We start from the raw sequence: 18,241 nt of genomic DNA on the forward strand, positions 1-18,241 counted from the left end.
CGTGAAGGATTACAGGGGTAGAAAGAACCGTGCAGATGCTTGAGAGAAACTCAAGGTAGGGACAGGAGAGGGAATTGCTTACACTGGGAACAGGAGTGACCCAAGAGTCCTTAGCTATTGAGGTAAGTTTCTGAAAGGTAACAGCTGTGTCCTCACTTATGTAGTAAGGACTTAGGTCCTCACTTATCTGCACAGCTCTGTTTAATACATCCTGAATTTGTTCCCAGGAAGGCTGCTGGCTACAAGCCACCCATGTTAGGAACTCACAGGCCCTGTCCAGCCACCCACAGCAAATGGACGTGTGCAGAACTGCTTTACCAGGTTCCTGTGTAAAGCTCCAAGCCACTGTCAGTGGGTCACTCCAGGCTTCCCAGAGCCACACTGTACATAAACACTGCTGAAATGCTATGCTGCCTTTCCAGAGGGCGGATCAGTAGTTTGTTGTTTTTCCAGTTAGAAGCTCCTCTCTGTGTCCTGGGGGCAGAGCTCCAGAATACGCAGCCATAGGCCTCCCTCCAGTGATCTCCGCAGGTAAAGGTGCATGAGGTTATAAAGTAGCTGGTTACTTATCTCCTGCATTTAGTCTCTCTAAAGAAACTACGCCTTGACAGGGCAGCAGGAGCTGTTAACCCTTTGGTTAACCCTTTGGGGAAGAGGAAGAAAAGCCACAGCCTCTCACAGAAACAAGTTTGATTTATGGGACCAAATTGAGCAACAAATCAGACTTCAGAGCAGGCCTTCTAGCCAGAAGACAATTATGCCCCCTCCCTACTAATTTTGCAATAAACAGGATCACTGGGAAGGAGGGGGAGTGACGAGAAGGCCAGATTTTCAATTCTCAGTGGTCATCCGCCTGAACAAAGGAGAATCTCATGTTAAAAATTGACCCAGTTAATATTTATTACATTGACCAGGGGAAAGCAGTTAATGGAGCAAGTCAGTATTGACAGAGTTGTGCTGCAATCTGAAAATTTGTCAGTTGGCCACGTGAATGATTTACCTGTGGAAGCCTGAAAGTATTTTCCAGTAGTGAGACTGCCTGGGATGAACAGCGTGCCCAACAAGCTCTTCTTGCTAAGGGTACCTGTACCGGACTGCACAGCGATGGTACCTGCAGGGCTTGTTCGCATCCACCCAGGAGGGTTCATTTTGTGCAGCACCGTTTAAGGCAGTGGTCGCAGGCTGACCTCGCCTAGAGCCGAGTGAGATTTGCGTCAGCGCTGGGAGCACCCCGACACGAGCATCGACACCCCTCCATTCAGCTGAGCGGGTGCATTCCAAACACTCCCTGCGTAGCATTGGCAGCCCCGAAGTCCCAGTCCCAGCACAAAGACAGCTGCTGGCCTGCGGGGCCAGGGGCAGCACGTCACCCCCAGGAGGAGCGACTGTGCCTCTGTCGTGGGCTCTCATCTGGCTGCAACTTCCCCGAGACTGGCATTTAATTAAATCCTAAACCCCAGAGCTCATCCTGGCTCACTTGGGTGTCACAGTGACCAGGAGCTGGCATGGCAGAGGGCCTGGCCTTGTGGGGGGCTGGCCGGTGTCCCCTGGGGCGCGGGTCCCGCTCAGTCGGACAGGCTCTCCGAGAAGGCCGACTTGGACTTCTGCGTCTGCTCCAGCCGGTTCAGGATGAACTGGCTGGTATCGATGAAGCGCTCCACGCAGTTCACGAAGCACGTCTCGGCCCGGCTGTCCAGCTTCGGACCCGGCTTGTCCATGCACTTCTCCTGCACACAGCGGGGGACCCGTTGGCCCCGGGGGCGCCGCGGCCCGACCCCCCGACCCCCCCGGCACACCGGGGCCCTGCCTCCTGGCCTTCTCCAACCCTCGGGCACACCGGTGTCATCCCCCCACGGGAACCTCATCCTCTCGGGCGCATACAGCTCCCGCCCCGCCCCGTCCAGGGCTCTTCCCGGCCCGTTCCCCCGGAGCCCCCCCGCCCCCGCGAGAGCCTACCCCGGGCTCACCGGGGCTGCGACTGCTCCCACGGCGCCTCCATTTTGTCCCCATCTCCCTCCTCCCCCCAGGGGCAAGGGTCAGCGCGACGTTCCAGCCCGCCTGTCCCACCACCGCGACCCGCCGCCCCGGTCACCGGAGCCGGCGGCCCCGCCCGCCACTCGCGGGCCGCCCGTACCCAGCAGAGCTCGGTCATCTGGTGCACCAGCTGCTGGAAGCGCTGCTTCTGCGTCTCCACCTCGATGAAGCGCTGGAGCTGGGGGTCGGCGCCGCCCAGCCCGGCGGCGGACGGCGCGTCCATCCCGCTACCGCTGCTACCGGTACCACCGGTATTACCGGCACCGCCGCGCCGCGACCTTCACGTGCCGCGCCGCGCCGCCGCCGCGCATGCGCGCCGCCCGCCCAGCGCCCGCCCCTTCCGCGCGCACTGCGCATGCTCGCCCGCTGGCCGCGCGCCCCCTGCCGGCGGGGCGGAGGGCGGGGCGCGGCGGTGCCGGGGCGCTGCGACAGGCGGGGAGTCGTCGGCGTCGGGAACCGTTTATTGTGCACAGGCCCGGCCCGCCGCCGCCGCCTGCGGAACCCAGCGGGGCTGGTCGGCACCGGGGCCGGCCGGGGCCGCGGCTGTCAGGGGCCCCGCCTCTGTCCTTGGCTGTGAGGGATGCTGCCGGTGACGGGGGCTGCGGCGTGGCGGCCCCTCAGGCCTCTGCTTGCCCCGGGGTGTGGCCCGTGCCGTGTCCGTGACAGCGGTGCTGAGGTACCGTCCGGTGCGCAGGTCAGTCCCGGCGGGTAGTGGGGCAGCACCAGCCCAGTAGTAGCAGCCATCAGCACCAGGCAGGGGTCAGCGGGCTGGGCCGGCCCAGCCTAGGGTCAGGGCTCCTCGTCCGTGATGTCCCGGATGCTGCCCAGCAGTGCCGTGAAGGTGGGGCGCTCCTCGGCCTTCTGCCATGCAAGAGGGGGGGCCCTGCTGGAGCCTGCCGGCCACCCCACTGCTCCCCGCACCCCGGGGGAGCCGCAGAGCCGTGTCAGGCTCCCCAGGGCAGCTGGGGGTGATCACCAAGGGCAAGAGCAACTCACCTCATGCCAGCAGCTGTACATGATGGCATAGACCCGCTCTGAGGCCTGCTGCGGCCGGTAGAGGCGCAGGCCTTGGATGACGTGCTCTGTCGTCTCGCTGTTGTTAAACCTCTCGTAAGGCATCTTTCCCAGAGAGTACACTTCCCACATCAGAACGCCTGTTACAGGAAACAGCAGGTACAGTTCGTGGCATGGGAGTGCCTGTGCCTGAAGCTAACTAGCAGAGGAGCTCGCTGTTGGGGCACCCTCTCTTCCTGACCCCCGAGTCATTAATGCCATGTTCTTACCAAAAGCCCAGACATCAGACTTGCTGCTGAACTTGCTGTACAGAAGCACTTCAGGGGGAGACCATCGCACTGGAAACTTTGACCCCATGGAGCTTGTATACTCGTCATCTAGAACATACCTGCAGCAGATAACCGGATCAGGGTGCCTGTCTTGGATTTCACCTTTCATTTCTCCATTCCTCCATGCAACCAACCAAGCCCAAAAGAAATCGACAGCTCTCAGAGTGACCAGAGGTTGCACTCCGCATGGGCTTCAACAGGCAGAAATGTCCCTTTGCAAACAAGCGTATGTTAGTCAAGATTGGGAAGGGGATACGGTGACACAGAAGCACAGCAAATTTGGACAGATGTGGAGAGAAAGCTGCAGCCAGGAGACTAGAGGTGGGGGAAAGAAGCAGCAAAGACAGGGGGAAAAGGGACAGGGGAAATAAGAAAGGGATGGTGGAAAGTGGAGAGGCAGAAGGTTAAGCCAGATAGATGAAGCAGAAAGACAGGAGAAGATGGAGGAAAAGCAGAGCTGGAGGATGGTGGGGAGAAAGACTAAAGTGTAGAAGAGACTGAAGGAGGAGATCGGGGGATTGAGCAGGACGGTGACACAGACTATCTACCAGACCTGGAAAGGCCAAAATCTGATACTTTCACAATTCCTTGGTCGTTCACCAAACAGTTGCGAGCAGCCTGTGAATGGAGAGAGGGAGGCAGTCACTCCTACCTGCTCCTGCCTCTCCCATTCCCCTGTACCATCTGGAACTTCATCTCGCACCCACCCACTTAACACTTTGCCTCACTTTGTCCTGCAGGTTCACCTGGATTGGGGCAACCTACAAAGTCCTCAGCAAAGATAGCAAGGGAGGCCTCCAGGCATCCTGTTTATCTACAGAGAGGCAACTTCCCTGGTGGGATTTTGCCTGAACACAGCAGCACCAGCAGGAGATCAGGTATGGCACCTAGCAGGACTGCAAGCTGGCAATGGCAGCCTAAGGCCTGACAAACTGTACGCTCAGCTTTTCATGGGGGTTGAGAGGTCCCTTTTCATGTCTCAGTCAGCAATGCTGCCTAATGCAAACCCTGCCTTAGCCACAAATGCATTTCCCATCCCCTGAAAAAATACCTAGTCCTGCCCTTTCTGCAGTCTCTGCTAACTTACTGCAGAGCAGTGACTTCAGAGCATACCACCCATGCTCAGGTGGGCAGGGAAGCTTAAAGGGATGTTCTGCAGAGAAGGCTGCCGAGCTGCCTCTCCTCATGCTGATGAACTAGCTGGACCCTGTCTAGGACATGCTGTGGCTGTCGCTGAGCTGGAGATGTGTCCTTCAGCCACAGCCCTACCAGATCTCGGTGCAGGAATTGCTTGGATTCCAGGTACTCCATAGCTTCACAGACATCCTTGCACATCTCCAGCAGCTCAGCAGGCTGGAACCGCTGCCGAGTTTCCCTCAGGAAGTTCAGGAGGCAGCCATTGGCCATGTACTCTGTGATGATGAAGATGGGACGCTGCTTGGTGCAGACACCGTAGAGCTGCACCAGCTTCTCATGAGACAGGTTCCTGTGTTGGGGACAAGAAGGGCAATTCTAAGCATCTTGAAGGCCAAGCAGCAAAAAAAGCATCTGTGAATAAAGAGAGTTTGGGAAGGGAAGATGCTTCTGGCCCAGCTGACGGTGGAAAAGCTCACCAGGGAATCAGCACAAAGGCAGTAGGTTCTCAAATGCATTTTGCAGAGTGTGAGAGTGCCTGAGACTGCCCCTCCACACCACCCAGGGATGCAGCCATTCTGGCGAGGCATATCCAGCACTGACCAGCAGGCTGCTCACCACTTACATCATGACTTTGGCTTCATCGATAAACTCATCCTCTGACATGGAACCCTCCCTGATCATCTTGATAGCAACGTCGTACTGGCCTCTCCATTTCCCGTACTTCACCACGCCAAACTGCCCAGTCCCCAGTTCCTTCAGGAAGGTCAGATCCTTTGGGTCAATCTCCCATGACCCTAGGACAAAGAATGCGAGCGTAATGTGAGTGCAGGTGACCTCCCTGCAGGATTCTCCCAGTCATCTGATCTGGCAAGCCCAAGAAGAGCTCACGAGCATGTGCTGCCTAAAAAAACATCCAAAAAAATCCACAAAATCTGAGACTTGTTCCCCCAGGGGATGGGGAGCAAAGTAGCTTGTGGTTTCTCTTGGTCAGTACTGTCACCAGAGGGCCAGTGAGTGTTGGGAAGTGATTCCTGGGAAGGCTGTAAGCCCTGCTGCCATGGGACAGCCAGGGTCCCAGCCCCGGAAAGTTACTGCCAGTAGAGATGGGCCCTGCAACCAGGGAACTGTGAGGTAGCCCAGGCCAGCTTACCATAGCCGAGGCCAGCTGTGGAAGGAGCACTTTTCTGATGTTGAGACACGGGGTACTTCAGTCTGGATATGAGCCCTGAAACACAAAAAGGTAGATTGCCGCACCACGCTTACCTGCCACATTCCCACAGGGAACAGAAGCATCCTGCCTTCAGTGCAGGAAGGTGAGGATACTGTCGTGTCAGTAAAAGCACTGCTGGCCTCACTCTGTCTCCCAAACACTGACCAGCAGAGTTGTGCTGATGGTATGTGATGAGCTCCGGGATAGTGTTGAACAGGTGCTTTTCTGCCAGGTAATACTGATTCTGGGGCGTGCAGCATACAACATAATGGCGGACCGTGCCTTGGGGGTCTCTGGAGAGACATTATGTGGGGTCAGCAGCATGTGGAGGACAGGCAGAGGGTGAGGGGTGCCTGGAGGGACCCTCTGAGGTAGGAACAAGCTGTTCTGAGATCCACTTACACAGAGGACTTGGCGTAGACAGAGACAGTGTATTTCCCTGTCTTGCTGGTGGAGTCTCGGACAATGAAGCCCCCTTCCTTGCCCTAAAACAAAAAGGGGACAGGATGGTTGTGGGGAGGCATGACTGTAACAGGCAAGACTTAAAGTGAGTGAAGATCACAGCATGGCTGGAGAGGGTGTGGTAAGTCAGGAGTCCTACTTCCAGTCCCTGCCTGGCGGACCAGCTACTGAAGTGCCTGCCAGGAGGGTAGAGATGGTTCCTGGGGCTGTTGGCATGACACTCCCCTGCCAGCGCAAGCCAGGGTTGGTCCCATGCTGGACACAACGTGACAGCAGCCCATGGAGGGCTGGTGTGTAGAAAGAACACAGCCTCAGGAGTCAACACGTACCTCCTGTTTCAGCAGTTGCTCCGCTTGGCTCCGAGTGATATTCTTTGAGTACCACCTGGAACAGGGACACAGCCATCAGGGAGATCACTGCAACCGCCACTGTCCCCAGCCTGGTCTGACCCTGGCCCAGCCAGGATAGGCAGTGCAGGGAGCAGGGCAGGGATGGCTGTCACAGGGCCAGAGGCTCTCAAAGGGTGTGCAAGAGGGAGAGCGACCCAGCCACGCTGGGCTCGCAGGCTGCATAGGTTAACAGAACTGAATGTAAAAAGTCTCCGACCACACACAACTTGCCACGTCCCTGCATCTTCTCTTACTCACTCAAAGATCTCCAGGGAATTGCTGGTTTCAGTGACATAGTTGCTGGGTATGTATCCTTCCCTTCTGCAGGAGAAAAGGGGCTGGTCACACACTGATGGAGGAGGCCAAGGGGAAAGCAGGTTCCTGTCCCAAGAAGGCTGAGTAGAAATGGGCTCAGAAACCTTGGCACAAACCCATTTGGGTTCATGCTTGGGGAGGGCTGATACCACAGCCTGCTCCAGTCTCCCTCACCCTCCTCATGTGCCATCCCATGCAGGAGCCTGCAGGCAGGCAGGCGGCCTGTCCTAACCCCTGCAATGCTGAAGAGGTGTGTTTGCCCACCAGTGCCTTGGCATCAGGAGAAGGCACCATTGTGGGTCGAGTGCCGTGGGCAGCAGGAGCTCTTACCCATTCTTGTCACGGGCTTTCCACCAGGGCAGGTGGCTTTCCTCCAGGATGAAGTACTCCTCACCCTTCTGCAGTTGCAGGTCCTGCGCGTTCATCGGAAGGTAGTTGTAGAGGGCCACCACCTTCTTCATCTCACCTGCTGTGCTGGGGGCTGGCTCGGGAGGCAGGGGCTTCATCACCATCTTCCCCAGAGCAAGGGAGAGCGTGGGACACAGTGAGGCTGGCAGACACACCGTTTCCCAGGCAAGACCCTCCCCAGGCCTGGTAGGGCAGTGGGCTCAGGCCAGGTCGGCGCAGCATTCATCTCAGCTCCCACATGCATCTACACCAGGAGACTAGTCACTCCCCAGTGCTTTTTATTGCAACATTTCCTCCTTGAAGACCCATCCTCACAAAAGATAAGTGTTTTCTCTCTACCTTTTGGCTTAACCCGTGACTCCTCCACCCTATATCAGGGCTTCTCTATCCTCCCAGCTCCCCCTGGGTTACCTCAGGGGTAAGATCATTTGACTTTCCTCCAGGCCTTTGAGCTCCATCCCCTGGTTCAAGCTCCTCCTCCCTTAGGGCACCATCTTGACATCCCCTTCCAGAGCAAAGCCCTGGCCTGTACATCTCTCAGCAGTGCCCTGTTAGTCATTGAACATGTTGGCTTTTCCCAGGTAGACCTTTCCTTAAACACCTTGGAGCAAACCCACATGCTGATGCTGGCCCCTACCTGGTCCTCCTCAGGAGTAGGGGGAAGAGGCTTCTTTGTCTTGCGATGTGACCGCCCAACTTTTAAACCTTCAGATCAGAAAAGGGACTAAGGTGAGAAAAGATCACCAGCGTCATGCTGCAGTGGTCACCAGGGGCTGGGGAGGGTGCCCCCAGTGTCTTACTGCCATTCCTGCTCTCCAGGATCTGGCAGCCCATGGCGTTCTTGGCTGTCTGGGAGCAGCACAGGTACTGGCCGTCGATCCAGAAGCAGGGGTGATACTTTTGTACCAGGTCGCTGTTGTACCGGATCACTGTGGCAGAGGAGGGGAAATGTGTGTGACACAGGGCTGTGTCCCCAGCCTGCTGCAGAGAGCTCTCTGCTCCCTGAATGCAGATGATCAGCCCCATTAAATCATTTCACCCTCTGCTGTGCTACTGATACACAGTCACATGTGGCCCTGCTACTCAGCTTTCCCTCAGATCATCGCTTGTGTTTTGGTGCTGTGGCTATTGCAAACCCTGTGCCACAAAACTCCTAGCTTGGGGAGGGCCCGGCCTTTCCTCTCGGATCTGATCAAAGCTCTTCAGCAGCTCTGCAAAGGGACACGAGCATGCTTGGAGGGCCAGGTCCTGCTGTGACTGGCCCTCCAGCCCCCCAAAACGTCCAGCATCCCCCAGGCTGCTGAGGCCCATGGTTCACAGCTCTTTTGAACCCTTTTTTTCAGAAGTGGGGAGGGAGGCCCGTGCCGCGCCTGGCTTTTCCATGGGGAAAGCACGGCACTGCCATCATCCCCTGCCTGCTCAGAGACTTCCCTTGCTGGGAAACTGCTCACTTGCCAGGCAGCTGCTGACCAGCTTCCTCATACTTCTCCCCAACCTAGAGGGACAACTGGATGTGCCTAAACACCACCGCACCACAGCAGCTCTGCAGGGTCCAGAGAGCCCCTTCTCTGGTGGAGCAGGATGAGGGCATCCCAGCAGTGAAAGGCCAGCATTTTCTCTCCCCTTTTCCCTGTGGATTTTACACTGGCTTCAGCTGCCATAGCACCACCGTCCCGTAGCAGGGAAGTGGAGAGCGGGCTGGCTGCCTGCCGGTGCAGAGCAGCAGGGCTCTCGTGAAATAACCGACTTCCCCGTTATCAGCCTACTCTGCTTCCGCCCCACTTGGTCAAACTTCCCTGTGTCAATTTGAGCAGCTAATCTCGCCCCACCAGCACAAAGCCACAGAAAGATACACATGCACCAAGAGACACATTTGGGCAGCTCCAGCAGATTTTGGCCAACGGCAAGCACCCAAGTCCCTCTGCGCACTGCTACTGCAACACGCTCTCAGCTCCAGGAGGTAGCACCCACACAGCTGAATGTTAGCTCAGCAGCACTGAGCGAGGCTCAGGATGGGTTGGGAGAGATGTTCCCTGACTTCCAGCAGGCTTTTTGTCAAGTTTCCTAAAGCACTGGGGGCCCTACCCTCGCCTTGCATGGCAGTACAGCTGCGTGGCCATGTCTGCTATTTCCTCTTGCCCTCAATAACTTCTGAGCCTGCTTGAGCTAATTTGGAGCAGGCTTGTAAGAGTGCAAGAAGCCTCAGCCAAGGTGGCTGCAGTGCTGCAGAAGTCAGGGGGTGACAGAGGTGAGTGTCCACCTCTCCTGGGCAGGAGTGGCTGTTGTCAGCTCAGGGATGTTAGGGAGCATGCATGTGGGGGTATGGCCTTATGAGTGCGCTCATCACGGGAGAAGTTTCTGATCAGTGCTTGCTCATCCGTAGACATAGGATAACCTAACCACAAGATAGCAAGCCCCCGGAAACCCGGTGCTCTAGGTCGTGCCGCACGCACAGCCGATTGTTTGTGTTTGCTTTCTGAGGGAGCCACAGAGCCCCCAAACTCACCGCTCTTCAGCTGATGGATCCAGCGTTTGCGCAACTCCTCTGTCGGGGAGAAGACGTAGAGGGGCCCTTCGTCATATACCACCTGCAGGACCACATGCCTCAGTGCCCTAGCTGGGGGTATTCCAGGGAGGACAGGGGCAGCCGAGGCTTGTGGCCACCCCGAGCAGCCAGTGCAGAACACAAGCCGTGCTGGTGTGTGCTAGCCCTGCATGGTGCTCACGGGACCATGACAGAGAGGTTATAAATAAGCCCCCTCCCCCGAGACTTTCCACTTCCTTCTCTGACTTTCGGTGTGTCGGGGGCCACACTGGGTGCCAGCTTGGGCAGGCAGCTGGGCTGGGGGCTGAGCAGGCAGCCAACAGACAGCACACCTCCAGCATCAGCCAGGAGACTGAAAGGGGCAGGACAGAGCTCAGAAGCAGGTTTCCATCTAAGCAGCCCCCTTAAATAGAGCTGCCCAATGCCTCGGGGCTTGCAGAGGCTCACCTGCCTGCCCCCCACACTGCGGACAGCAGCAGGGCCTCCAAAAATAGCTGAGTGACAGCTGGCACTGGGGCAGTGATGTCATGTTTGGCCCCAGGTTCCTCTGGGGTCCTCCCCCCAGCACCCTGTAGCCAGGCACAGCGGACTGGCAAAGGGGGTGCAGTGAGGACTTACCTGGAAGGGGTAGGGGAACCTTTCAATGATTGAGATCTGCTCCATGTTGTAATCGTCTCCTTTCCTCTGGAAGAGAGAGGCAGAGGCGGACGCTGGCATCCTGCTGCTGGCATCTCCCCTGGGACCCACAGCCTTTGGCATCCCCCTGCTCCCCCAGCCCTGCATCAAGCCGGACCCCTGGTATGGTATGGGCTGTGCATGCAGAGCTCCCCATGCCAAGCAGGGCTGTCCCCCATTCCCACCACCTCAGGGCAGGGTAACTCTCCCTCCTTCCCCATCGAGGGGACAGGGGGACACAAGTGGGGACCCCAGGACCTTTCTCACCGGGACCTGCCGCTCGGGGGGAGGGTTGTTTTCAGGCACCACCGTCTCCACACAGGTGATCTTCTCAATGTCCACTGAGCCCTTCTTACTGCCCCGGCGCTGCAAGAGATGGGGTTGGTTCAAATGATTGCTAAGGGGCAGACCCGGGGAGACTCAAGCCAACCACCATCCCCATCCAACCACCCCCGGGGCTGGGTGCTGGCGAGGGACAACTGGTGACCCTTGGGCACTGCCATGGCACAGCCCCTGGGGCCCTGGGGCTGCTGACTCACCCCCCGCTCAAAGTCATACTCGTAGTAGGACAGCTTGCTCTCCGTCAACAGGAACAGGCGCTTCTTGAAGTTGAGGGGAGATGTTTTCTTCTTCTGCTGTGAGCGCTTCAAGAAGATGCTCTCCAGGATGACGCTGGCCATGTTGGCCCCGCCGGCCTCCTCCGTGCCGTGCTCACCAGGTTGCTGTGGGCACGACAACACTGACACAGTGCTTGCTCAGCCAAAAACCTGGCACTGCCAGACCTTGCTCAGGTGCACTCTCCCCACACCTGAGGGGCAGCCAAGGGGTGCTGGGACCCCCACGAGGGGAATCAGCTGCAGAGGTCTGCAGCCGGTCAGTGTCGGGTATTTGCGATTTGACCTCTCCCTCTCACGTCCCCTCTCCGATGCCAGGCTGCAGACCAAGCCACCACCCAGCCAGCTTTGGCTCCCGCTGGATGCTGGAGGGGGCCCCTGGGTCTGCAGGCAGACAGACGGACACAGACAGCTGGAGAGGGAGGGAGCCAGGGAGGCTGTGAGAAGCGTAGCCCCCGGGGAGGAGCGCATAGCCTGAGCAGCAACACCCAGCAGGCTCCCTCCTCCCCTCCAACATCATGCGTGTGTGTTTGTGTGGGCTGTTTCCTCCTGCCACACCACAGGCGCTCTGTGCTGGAGACATGCTGACTTGGCAGTGTGCAAGGGACAGCCGCAGAAGGCCAGTCCCTAAAACATTGTGGGTAGGTCCTGGCCTCCAATAGCCGCAGTGCCATGCTGCCGAGAGCAGTACCCGTAAAATCATCCTTGCCCTCTTGCATTCATGGAGCCTGCAGGAGTGCAGGGATAATGCTCAACCCCCTTTCCTCCCCTGTGAGCAGTGCTCGCCAGAGGCCAGTCTCAAAGGGCTGCCTCCAGCCAGCAACCAGAGGGGCTAAATCCTCCCCCAGCCCTCCTCAGTGAAGCTCTCCTCCCGAGCCTCTCCTGGGATGGTCTGGGCAGGAAAGGGCTCAGATGAGAGCCCCGCATCCCACTGCTGCCCTGCCTTCCGGGGGTTGGAAATCTGCCCTGGCCCATCTCTTGGAGCAGCCCATCCATCTCGCCCTGTGCCCCTCCATGCTGCACCCAGGCACTGTGACACCCAGACAGTTCCAGCACCCCACAGAGCCACGCAGCTGGAGCTGTGGTCTTCTCCTCCTCTGAAGGCTGTAACCAACACCTGACTCCAGGCTGAATCTAACAGGCAGCTGATGAGCTACGTGGAGCCACTGCTGAACTGTGATCCCCTGGAGCCCTCCTCCACGTCTCCTGCCCTGAACACCTACATGCTCTGCTCCCCTTTCACCTCCACCTTATTGCCTTTTTTCTTCTACAAACACAGCTTTGGAAAGCAACCTGGGAGAAGGTGTTCCCCTCCCTGCTGCCCGCAGCCTGTCTTCTCTGGGGGAGGCTCAGAGGTGGGCCAGAGTCAGGGGTTGAGCCCCCCACTACCCGGCCAGGCAGCCCATCCACTCCCCCCACACAAGAGGCAGCATTGACTCACTCGCAACAGTGGCCAGCTGGGCACCAAAGATGCCAGGAGCTGGTCCCACCCACTGTGCCTCTCTCCAGGGCATGCCCCAGCCCTGGAACAGGAGCGTCCTCCCATCCACTGGCAATGCCCAGACCCTCCCAGCACCGATCCCACTGCGGTAGCTATACAGAGAGGCTGGGGACAAGCAGGGTTCCCCCCTCCCAGGATCCCCCCTTCTGTCCCCTTGTGGCCCTCATGGCTCAGCCCTTTCTGGCTTGTTTGGGTGGTTTAAAAAAAAAAAAAAAAAGCTTAAAAGATGAGCCATCAGAATCTTTTAGAAAAAACAGCAGCCTCCGCCGCCTGAACCAGGCCTGGGGAGGAGGGAACTGGGGTCCCTGCTGGGCACAGGGCAGGTAGCTGCGGTGGCCACTGACCCCAGACTGCTGGCGGGGTGGTGGGAGAGCCCAGAGTGACCCCAGCATGCCCCTGTAGCCTCATGCCTCAGTTTCCCTAGCTATAAAATGTGGCTGCTCGTCCTGTGTCCCAAGAGCAGGAGGCCTCCCATTGCCCCTCCTGGCACAGACGCGGGAGCTGAGCAGAGCAGCCCCCGGGTTCCAGCCCATCCCAGCTGCAGTGCTGGGTCCCCAGAAGCTTTACCTTGAGTCGCAGAAGCTGCGTCACCGCCAGCAGTGCCGGGCAGATGGGACACGTCCTCGCTGTGTCCTCTGGGACAGCGCCACCAGAGAGGAAAGGACGATGAGTACCTCAGAGGGCTGTTCTGCCCCAGTATGGCGCAGCAGCCCTGTCCCCAGCACAGCCTCCCTGTCATCAGCACTTGCCTCCTTGTCCCCAGCATGGCACAGCCTCCCTCTCCCCAGCACTGCCACTGACCCCTTTCTGTCCCTGCCTGTCCTTTGGGGTGGTAGGTGCCTCACAGGACTCACCCCCGCAGCCAGCCATCGCTGCCACGCTGTAACAGCAAAGGTGGCGAGTGGGTGGGTGGAAGCATGTCCTGTGTGTCGTCCCCCCCAGCTAATGTGACTTCCTGCCACTGTCACACCTCGGCCAAGCGTGCTCTGACACCACCACCGGGCCTGGCCCAGCACACACTGCTAGCCCCATGCCACCGGACGCTGTGCCCCACCACAGCCCTGGGGCCACCTCCCTGCAGGCAGACTACCTGACCCCTGCCTGTGTCCTGCTAAGGAGCTGAGCCTGCGTGCCATCACTGGTTGATGGGGGGCTGGCAGGAGGCTGGCATGCTTGGGCCAAGTGGGAAGGGTGACGGCGTGTCTGGGAATGAGAAACTCCACAGCCCCCGTGCTTCAGGTGCAGCCTGGAGTGTGACAAAAATGAAGGCCAAGAAGGACAGAGGAGGGAATCTCCTGCATGGGAGAGACTTGGGAACAAACCCAGAGCTGCAACCCAGCAGCACCCACTGCAAAAAGCACGAGCAAGGAGTGGTCAAGGGCACTGTCAGCACCCCAACCCTGTGCTCTGGAGCACCCCTGGGGTCCCCGGCACCCACAAACCACCCTGTTCCTGTGCTCTGCTGCAGCCCTGGGGTCCCTGGTGCCCATACACCACCTTGACCCCCTGCCCCAGTGCACCCCTGCAGCCCCTGGCACCCACGCACCACCCCACCGCCCTGCTCTGCTGCACCCCATGGCGCCCAGCACTGTGACCCCATGGCAGCTGTCCCACCCCCAGTCAGACGCCGCCTGCTCAGAGCTGGCCAGGCTGCGGGACAAGGCTGAGCTTTCCCAGCTCGGCTCACCCGCTGCTTGGCAGCGTGCGGCCTGCGCCAGGGATGGATCTCCAGCCCCCGTCAGGCGCCACGGCCCCCGGCACTGCTGAGGAGGTGACCAGAGGTGCGAGGCCACAGGCGGGCGCCACATGGAGGCTCCCGCCTCCCGCTGCCATGCCCCCAACCCTGCGACGTTGATGGGGCCGTGCTGGCGCCCAGGGCACCGCCACCCTCGTGCTCCCTGCCATGCCTCTCCCCAGCCACGCGATGCCGGGACGGGGCTCCCCCGGGCCCTCCGCGCCCCAGCGCACTCACCGAGCCCTCCCGCCTCTCTGGCCGGCCGGGGTCCCACCGTGCCCACTGCTCCGCGCCCGCCTGAGCGGCCCGGGCCGGCGGGTCGGGGTGGCTGTGGTGGCGGGGAGGCAGGGAGGCACGGAAGGACGGGGCCGGCCAACCCCACCCTTTCGGTTCCCCTTTTTTTGGTTTCTGACTCAAAAGCAGCAGCTGTGTTTCCTCCTGGAGGCAGCCAGGCCACCTCTGTGGGGCCGCCGGGGCTCCGGCCGCAGCCAGGGCCTGCCCTGCACGGAGGGGACAGAGGGCCTGGACACAGGGCCAGGGGTGCGGGGCCGGGACGCGGGGACCGGAGCGCAGGGCCGGGGCTGGGGCCGGCGTCCAGGCCGTGAGGTGGGCAGGGGGGAGCGCCACGTTCCCGCTGGCTGCCTGCCCCTGCTCCCCGCGTCCCACACCCTGCTCGTCCCACAGACCCCCTACCCCAGTGACCCCCTGGCACTCCCCCGCCGCGTAGCCCCCCCACACCCCCACTCCTCCGCAGGCCCCCAAGCCCCGCGCCCCCCGCCCCGCTCTCCTCCCACCGAGAGGGGGCGCTGCATGCCCACTTCCTGACGGGGCCGCTGGCCCTCCCTGCACCCTTCCGCTCTCTATGGTCCCCCGCTCCCACCTGCTTCCGCTTCCGGGGTGCTCCTTCTCTTCGGGAGGCGGTCGCCAATATGGTGAGTGCTGGCCGCAGCGGGTTTGGTTCCATCTGCTGCCATCCGCCCCGGCAGCGGCTCGCTCCGCCCGCCCGAGGCGCCGGCCGCTGCGGTGGATATTCGGCCGGTGGCTAGGCCGGGTCGGGGCGGCGTGGGGAGGCCCTAGGCCCAGGATGGTGGGGCAGGGCCTCCCCGGGAGGAGGGGAAGGGCGGCCGGGCTGCGCGGCCGGGCTGCGCTTGGCAGCGCCTGGGCGAGGGAGGTCCCGGAGCGCGCCGTGGCGTCTCTTCAGTTCCCTGCGCGGCTCCAGGCCGTGCTGACTGACTTTTCCCTGCTCCTCCAGGTGAACGTCCCGAAAACTCGTCGGACCTACTGCAAGAAATGCGGCAAGCACCAGCCGCACAAAGTCACCCAGTACAAGAAGGGGAAGGACTCCCTCTACGCCCAGGGTAGGGATGGGTGCCCTCCGGGGGCTCTGGGGCATGGCCCGGGGGAAGTTGCGTGGTGCCCGGGTGGTCGTGCTCTGTGCTAGGGTGATGGCTGTGGGCTAAGCACGCGGCTGTGGGAGAAGGGGGGATTGCTTCTGATCGGTTGTGCAGCTGCAGGCTGAAGTCTGCTAGAGTTTGGTAAGAGTGCCATTTGCGCTTGTAGCATGTCTTGAGCTGTTGCCTAAACAGAGCCATTTCCTCCCATAGGAAAAAGACGCTACGATAGGAAGCAAAGTGGCTATGGGGGCCAGACAAAGCCCATCTTCCGTAAGAAGGTGAGTGCTGCTCCTGGAAAGAGGACCTAGAACTTTTTTGGCAACCCACGTGCCCAGCCGAAGAGGGACATTTCAGCCTCCTGCAGCCTTGTGGTGGTCCTGTGCTCAAGCCGTGTAACGGCAGTTCTGTGCTGGTAGTGCTGTCTGGGGAGTGTAAGTTCCCCATCCACATCTGCTCATCTTCCTTGCTGTTCTGGTCTCATGTAGATGCTCCTTTTTTTTTGAGAAGTGACGTAGCATGTGTTTGCAGAGCAGGTTCTGCAGGGAGCCTTGATGCTGTAGGGGAGCAGGGTCTTAATGGAGGTGATACTTTTAATGAGAGGAGTGTTTTCCTCATTGCTTGCCAAAGGCAAAGAGTATGGTGAAGGGAAAGGGAGCCTGCCGCTTGCTTTCCTTATGTTCTTGAAGTGGCAGTAGTTTATCACTGAAACTTTTTGCTGGGTTTGTGAGGCTCTCTGCGTAGTGAGGCTGCCTTCACTGACAAGGGTATGATCGAAGTGAAGCGTGTGTAACCCCTGGGGGTACCGCAGAACATGACATCATTTCCTTGCAGTCCAGTGTCTCCAGGGAAATCCATATTGTCAAGCCAGGAAATGAGAGCTGCTGCATTAGGCCTTTCCTGAGAGTGGTGGAAGGACAGCAGTGCATTCTGTTACCGATGAGTTGCAGAAACCTGCTGCTGTCATCCTTCCTCTTCAGTGCGGGTACCTGGTACCTGGGACTGCAAACTTGCAGCATTTTTTTGCTCTGTACCTCCTGCGAAGGAGTCAGGTGGGAGGGAGCAAAATCTGTGGTATTTACAGCAGTGAAGCAAAACCCGATGGGCTGATTGTTATGGTTTTTGTGTGAACTGTTTAGTTACACTTATAGACCTGCTTGGTTTGTTGCTGGAAAGCCCTGGTGTTCTGCTGGAGATGTTCAGGAAGCCTTCCAGCAAGGAGAAAAAAATGAGGCAGCAGTCTCTCAAGTTGACTTTCGGCCAGGAAGTGGGAAGACCTTGCAGAAAATGCTTCTGCAAGCAGGGTACCCAAAGCCGCTATACTGCTCTCACAGGTTGGCACTCCACCTGTACACTTCCATCCCCTCTTCTGTTTCTTCCCAATCAGCGTTATATGGATGATTGACTGAAGCTGTAACTGGTGGTTACAACTCTGTCCAGCTGCTACAGTAGCCTCGCAGCTTTGGATTCTTCCCTCTGTAGTCTTTTGAGTTTCATCTAACTTCTTAGTAGCTGCAGGTCTGCATTGAATATGTTGCTGCTCCTTCCAGGCAAAGTTTGTCACTTGTGCCGCTTTCAGGTGTTTCTTCTGCCTGGCTTTCTGCTGAACTTCTGAGCCCTGTCAGTCTGTTCTCCCACACTGAACAAGTGCCTCTTCCTTCATGCGTTCACTGGCACAGACTTTCTCCCAGCATAGCTGATCTCTGCAGGGGACCAGCCCTGCCTCACTGAATGCTTTTGCCAGCGTCCTTTATTGTCAAGGTACAGATCCACTATATTCGTGTACTGGTCCTTAAGGTGTCCTCTTGTTTTTAATGGAGAGAGCCTAACTCTGTTGATACTCTTTTCGTTACACTGAGAACAAGCTGCTGAATCTTCAGGAGTGCAGATAACAAGCTTTTCCTGAGAGTGACAATTTGTCCGCTTGTGCATGTTTTGTTCATTGATACACTCTGCTCCTCTCCTCCCAGGCTAAGACCACGAAGAAGATTGTGCTGAGGCTGGAGTGTGTGGAGCCCAACTGCAGGTCCAAGAGGATGCTGGCGATTAAGAGGTGCAAGCACTTTGAACTGGGAGGAGACAAGAAGAGAAAGGTAGGTTTGTGTACCATGAGTGGCTGAGAAAGGGTGGCAACATTCAGTGGTGAATAAACTCACTCTGTCTCTTCCTTCTTACAGGGCCAGGTGATCCAGTTCTAAGCTCCATCCTACTTGTTGTTATGGACCATAATAAAGTATTTGGAAGTGATCTGTGGCTTGTTTTTGTGTATCTTTTGTTGGTGGGGTGGGACTTCGCAAGTACATCAACCCAGGAGGACGGTGTCGCTTGCAAAGCTGCTTAGTAAGTAAACAATTCGTAGTCTGAAGGGTTTTGAAAAAACCCTGCCAATGGCTGGGATCTCCTTACTGTGTTACCAAGAGGTGGTTTAGAGTATGTAGAGCCTGAGGCTCTGATGGATTTTTGCACCAGTGTCTTCTCTGCC

At 58.5% G+C, this 18,241-nt stretch overlaps 3 protein-coding genes and 1 long non-coding RNA gene across 7 annotated transcripts; 2 read left to right on the forward strand and 2 right to left on the reverse strand.

Annotated features, from left to right (window-relative positions):
* Window positions 1–875: 875 nt before the first annotated feature.
* On the reverse strand, window positions 876–2,361 carry TIMM8A (translocase of inner mitochondrial membrane 8A). The gene is made up of 2 exons (XM_029997403.1): window positions 2,135–2,361; window positions 876–1,727 (listed from the first exon to the last, which is right to left on the reverse strand). The coding sequence occupies exons 1-2, from the start codon at window positions 2,255–2,257 to the stop codon at window positions 1,566–1,568; spliced, it is 285 nt and encodes a 94-aa protein (XP_029853263.1). The 5' UTR covers window positions 2,258–2,361; the 3' UTR covers window positions 876–1,565.
* A 119-nt stretch (window positions 2,362–2,480) lies between these two features.
* BTK (Bruton tyrosine kinase) lies at window positions 2,481–15,278 on the reverse strand. 4 transcript variants are annotated; one of them, XM_041119129.1, is made up of 20 exons: window positions 15,249–15,278; window positions 13,201–13,268; window positions 11,058–11,240; window positions 10,786–10,884; window positions 10,462–10,527; window positions 9,805–9,886; window positions 8,099–8,227; window positions 7,936–8,003; window positions 7,221–7,402; window positions 6,834–6,896; window positions 6,516–6,570; window positions 6,127–6,209; window positions 5,890–6,017; window positions 5,665–5,739; window positions 5,137–5,308; window positions 4,647–4,863; window positions 3,931–3,995; window positions 3,318–3,436; window positions 3,031–3,188; window positions 2,481–2,927 (listed from the first exon to the last, which is right to left on the reverse strand). In XM_041119129.1, the coding sequence occupies exons 3-20, from the start codon at window positions 11,196–11,198 to the stop codon at window positions 2,778–2,780; spliced, it is 2,052 nt and encodes a 683-aa protein (XP_040975063.1). In that variant the 5' UTR covers window positions 11,199–11,240; window positions 13,201–13,268; window positions 15,249–15,278; the 3' UTR covers window positions 2,481–2,777. The 4 variants fall into 4 exon arrangements, with proteins under 4 accessions (XP_040975063.1, XP_040975062.1, XP_029853265.1 ...); XM_041119128.1 differs by lacking the exon at window positions 15,249–15,278 and adding an exon at window positions 14,606–15,071; XM_029997405.2 differs by lacking the exon at window positions 15,249–15,278 and adding an exon at window positions 14,606–15,070 and having other exon boundaries at window positions 2,481–2,895.
* On the forward strand, window positions 2,626–4,954 carry LOC115333869. Its single transcript, XR_003920943.2, has 2 exons — window positions 2,626–2,728; window positions 4,118–4,954. It is a non-coding gene; the product is annotated as an uncharacterized LOC115333869 (long non-coding RNA).
* On the forward strand, window positions 14,558–18,006 carry RPL36A (ribosomal protein L36a). The gene is made up of 6 exons (XM_029997412.2): window positions 14,558–14,974; window positions 15,070–15,300; window positions 15,621–15,726; window positions 15,973–16,040; window positions 17,730–17,852; window positions 17,937–18,006. The coding sequence occupies exons 1-6, from the start codon at window positions 14,558–14,560 to the stop codon at window positions 17,955–17,957; spliced, it is 966 nt and encodes a 321-aa protein (XP_029853272.2). The 3' UTR covers window positions 17,958–18,006.
* Window positions 18,007–18,241: the final 235 nt, after the last annotated feature.

The sequence above is a fragment of the Aquila chrysaetos genome, chromosome 21, assembly GCF_900496995.4.
Source record: "Aquila chrysaetos chrysaetos chromosome 21, bAquChr1.4, whole genome shotgun sequence".
NCBI lineage: Eukaryota > Metazoa > Chordata > Aves > Accipitriformes > Accipitridae > Aquila > Aquila chrysaetos.